Here is a 4,881-nt window from a genome sequence, read left to right on the forward strand (position 1 = left end):
GGTAGTGTTAAAATAAAGCATAGGCATTCACCAATATATGGACGCAAGCCAAAGAGACCTACGGAAGACTGAAATCAACAAGACTTGGTTCAGTCGCTAGTGTTCTTTCTATTTCCGCTTACTTTTTCATATTTTTGTGATATGTCTCTTACTTTGGCACTCTTTGAAAACGTTAGTACTATACGAGTCTTCTTGCTTTCCCATTATTTCTTCCTTGATCCTCAATTTTTCTTTCCTGTAAACTAATTTTCAAAACACGATGATGACATGTATTGCCAGAATGTAACATATCTACCACGCTTTTTTCACGTTTCAGACGGTACGCACGTCAAGGAAATGGAAAGATCCTAACAAATCATCACCAAATGCCAAGAATCCAAGTTTGCAGAGACTAAAAAAAAGACAACCATATGATGTCTCAGAAAGGGAAAACTAAGAAATGTTAAGGCATTATCACCACAAAAGAAATTTTCCTACTATCCCCACAATTTAATCAAGACTTGTCCAGATGACAAAAAACAACCCCCCACAACCTTTCTTTTGGACACTTCTTATGAGTTCACCACGAACTCCATCTTCAAGCTGATGACTGTTTGGTATAGAAGCGGATGCCAAAAGCAACACCCAAAATAATCAGGGGAACTAAGAATTGGAGGAGCTTGACGACAAACTCTGATGTTTTGTCCTGGTTGTAATGAGGCTGATTGGGAGGAGTATACTTGGTCTTGGTAGGGATGGTTGCTGAATCAATATCACCTACATAATACTCATCCAACATCGCTCGAGCACTGCTGCTGTGGCCAACGTCCTCAAAATCATCGGTTGCATCCTTTCCTGCACAAAGAACCAGGAACACGATCACCACTGTCTCCTAATGATGGATTACAGTTCTTTATGTCAAGGTTGTCTAATAATACTTGGAAGATGGCAAAATATAGAAGTGATTGATATTTGTCTATAAAACTCTAATTCTGTTTTGCATATAGGTCATTACGTATAAGATTTCAGAAACGACTTAGATATCAAATCAGTAACACTTCATCTGGATGTAAAAAAAGTTTCAAAAAATTTAACGTTCTGGTAAATTTGCAGTAAGATAAAGGAAAACGAAGTCATTTCTTGCATGCTACTGAAAGGAAAGTTAATATAAGAAAGCATTTTCCCTCAAGTTTCCTATTATTTCGCTTTGACTTAATTTGGAGGGAAGTATTTATTACTCTTCCCCACAGCTATCCTGTTACCAAGGTGCAAAAATATTAACTTTCTGGTGCTTTCCTTTTCTTTCCATAGAAACCAAAAGCACCAAAATTTTAGTTGCAGGAAAGAATATGTCAAAATATATTACCAGTTGCAGACAACAAAACCTCATCACCTCCTGGGTGGTCATCCAAGAATTTTGTCACATCATATACCTGTTAAACGGCAGACAGAAAATTTTAAAAGAATACAAGAAACAAAGAGAAAAAAAAAGATTAGTAAAAGTAGAGCAACACGAAATACAAGGCGCAGTTGATGTCAAGTACTGAAAACAATGCAACAGTTTGTTGCTCCCCGAAAGGCCATTTCAACAACAAAGTATAGAGTTCAAATGACATCAGGTTGACAAAGCTATTATTGGCAATCAGATGTTTTCTTACTGCTTATAAGGTCTGCACTCTACAAATACTCTATACAGCTACAACAGAAACATATGATATCCTGAACAGAGGAAGATTTCAACATGTGGATGGAGTTGCTAAAAACGCTACCTTCTAGCGACTCCATCTTCTCCATTAAAACTGAGTTAACTAGTCTTTAGTTCCAAAGTAACCCCACTTCACATTTTTTGCAATATGACTAGCTTCAACCAAACCAAAAGAGTAGTATCACCTAAGGCATTAGCTTGGGCTATTTCGCATAGATCGGAAGTCAAGAAGCTGCAAGACATAGCTCTGGGAAACAAGCAATCAAATTCAAATTTAAAAAATATCCAAGTTCAAGCTCAAGAATGAAGGATAAATCAAAGTTCAAAGAGTACGAGATCAAATCATTTGTTCGTGCTAATTGAATTTAATTTCTAGAATAATTTAAAATAAGGGAGTCTCCTCTAATTCTTCTTACAATCTCTACAATATCTTAAATGAGTAAATCTAGGGATTCTCCTCTAATTCTTCTTAGCTATTGACTCAAGGGTTTGATAGCTAAATCTTGACTTTGATGGATTTGGAATATAATTCAAGTGCTTGTATGTTTGATACTGATTTATAATCTTGAGTTTGAGCTAAGAGCTTGAGAGCCTGATCTTGAACTTGTATTATCCGCCACGAACAATTTGATAGTCATCACACACAAGGATTTGAGTTCAACTACACCAAAAACGGATGATTTTGAACTCACACGCTTTGAATCTTGATTTGAACTTATTTCCTGAGCTTGAACTTGAACTTGAACTTGGATGTTTGATCTTAAACTTGAATTCGATTGCTTAAGTATTTGTTTTTCTCAACTCTCTTTTATTTTTAAGTCTATTGATATTCTTATTGTTGTCTTCGGAAGCCTTGCTCCCTTTTTGTACCTTCTTCAGACTTCTAATCCGGTTTTGGGTTATGGAGGACCCCTATTTATAGTTGTGAAAAAGAGTTATGATAATGAAGACAAACGCTTTTGCTTCAATTTGATTAGCTAACATGGGTTATCCGACTAATTAGATTTAAGCAGTGATAAGACCACATTAGATTGGCTAGAAAATGTCACTTGTACATGTGGCATGTTCTTATTGGCCTTTTTAAATTGACTTGGCATGTCACGTCATTTAGCATGCGACGTGATCCTACTTGTTCCTTCATTGACTTGACGTCGCCAGGTGACTAGACATGTGGCACAAATTTAGGCTGTTAGGATAAGATAACATTTGATAGACCTTGGACTAATAAAGTGGTTTTATCATTCGCACCCCAATTCGATGGAATAGCCAAACAAAATTAGACTTTTAATTAAATTCATAAACATCAAATTCAAATTATTAATTCAATTATATTAGTCCATACTCCCTCCGTTTCAATTTAGATGAGGTAGTTTGATTTGGCTTTTCAATGTATAGAAGTAAAATCCTATTTGATAAGACAAATTTTATTCTAAACACCAAGATGGTGAGAGCTAAAAATTAACCTTGGATGACAACTACAATTTTGATGTTTGGCAAACGACATGATTTAGACTTCTTTTGATGACAAACCTCTTATTTAGAAGAAACGAAATCTTCATTAGTATACCAAGACAATATCAAAAATAAGTATAAGATGTCTATTACAATTCAAACACGTCATCCATTGGCACATATCAAATTTGCCAGTTCTTCACACATACCATTAACACCAAAAGTACAAGTAAACCAAGAACGATCTTTTAATACTTTCGACATCGTTATAATTATCGAGGTACTATCTTCTATTTCTTTTATTCCATAAAAACCAATGAGAGACATGCAGGTTCTGTTATTTGAAGATATATAACTTTGGGTACATAGCGTTGACTTTGAAGTCATGATTTAGTCATAGCAGCGGTGGATCTACTATATCGGCAGCAGGTGCAAGCTCACCCGATGCCTTCTGATCAATATAGATATATATAGTACTAGAAACTTTTTGAAAACTACATATTCACTTCAAGTATGAATCTGGTCCCACAAAGAAGTAGTGAATGCAATGTGTACCCTGCATTCCACTGAATTAAAATACTGGAGTTACTTCCGGACAGGGGAATTTAGAGTATGAATGTGGCAATGTTTGATACAATATACTACTACTATTTACCAATGATGTCTCAAAAGTAAAGACCAAAACTTTATACTCACTGAATTATACTCGTGCAATTCATGATGGAAAGGAACCTACAAATCGGCTCCTGGCATAGAGGAATCAGGAAAATATCCCATTTATTCATGAAACAAATAATGAAAGACTCAACAAACAAAAAAAATCAGATAAAAACATGAGATCACACCCCAACTCAAAGCCCCCATTGCCACCTCCCTAAACCACAATTAGAAGATGGGGCGTACGAAAATAGAAAGCATAACAGAAGCGACCAAAATTGAATCTTTAACACATACAACCGATCAAGTTAGAAACTTGTTTTGTTTTATCATTAAAATAGTATTTTCAGGATTGAATCTTAAACACACTGAGGAGATCAAGAGCAAGATCTAGGCAAATAAAGCATAAATAATGAACCGACCCACTAAATTAAATAAAATAGCAGAGATCAGGAAATAATTGATACCTTGCCACTAATAACCAACCAACAATCCTTGGCGTTGTTGTGCTGGGAGACCTCAGCCAAAGTAAAGACCTTAGTTTCACCCCCCATTATTCAACAAACAAGAAAGAAAGACTGTAGAGCAGAGATGAAACAAAGATCAAAATTGGCTTGATTTTGTCTCTTCAAGACCTGTGAAAAGGCTTGAAGAGATACAAGGCTGAGGGTGTCTCTTTTACGGAGGAAACGAGGCGTTTTGGTGAATGGGAGCAGAGTGGAAAAGGTTGTTGTTTTGTGTAATTAAAAGAGAGGTTAGAATTCAAGTTGCTGTCATGTGGGTTGGTGAGGGAGTGAAGAAAGTTGGGCCATCAATATCAAATACCAAAACAAAATATATACAGTAATTTTCATATACATACACCTTGTATGTAATTTATTCATTCCGCGAACTAAACAACATGTGCTCTAATTAATTGAACTATGAAAGTTTATTACTTTCTTGTTGCAGATCAAATAATTCAATTTACTATATATGGATTTGTTACAAAATTCAAATATAGCTAAAAATAATTTCTGAAAGTATAATCACAAAAATATAATATATCTATATTTATTGTGCCGCGTAATTTTTCCAAATATATATAA

General features: G+C 35.1%; 1 protein-coding gene across 1 annotated transcript; it reads right to left on the reverse strand.

Annotated features, from left to right (window-relative positions):
• On the reverse strand, positions 329-4,587 carry LOC109228233 (cytochrome b5). The gene is made up of 3 exons (XM_019393394.1): positions 4,261-4,587; positions 1,346-1,412; positions 329-834 (listed from the first exon to the last, which is right to left on the reverse strand). Exons 1-3 carry the CDS (start codon positions 4,345-4,347, stop codon positions 578-580), a joined length of 411 nt encoding a protein of 136 aa, XP_019248939.1. The 5' UTR covers positions 4,348-4,587; the 3' UTR covers positions 329-577.

This window comes from Nicotiana attenuata, chromosome 1 (assembly GCF_001879085.1).
Source record: "Nicotiana attenuata strain UT chromosome 1, NIATTr2, whole genome shotgun sequence".
Lineage (NCBI taxonomy): Eukaryota > Viridiplantae > Streptophyta > Magnoliopsida > Solanales > Solanaceae > Nicotiana > Nicotiana attenuata.

Coding starts and splice junctions, on each gene's coding strand:
- LOC109228233 (XM_019393394.1), bottom strand. CDS start 4,347: ATGGGGGGTGAAACTAAGGTCTTTACTTTGGCTGAGGTCTCCCAGCAC. Junction 1,413..4,260: donor GGTTGGTTATTAGTGGCAAG/GTATCAATTATT, acceptor GCCGTTTAACAG/GTATATGATGTGACAAAATT. Junction 835..1,345: donor GGTTTTGTTGTCTGCAACTG/GTAATATATTTT, acceptor TTCTTTGTGCAG/GAAAGGATGCAACCGATGAT.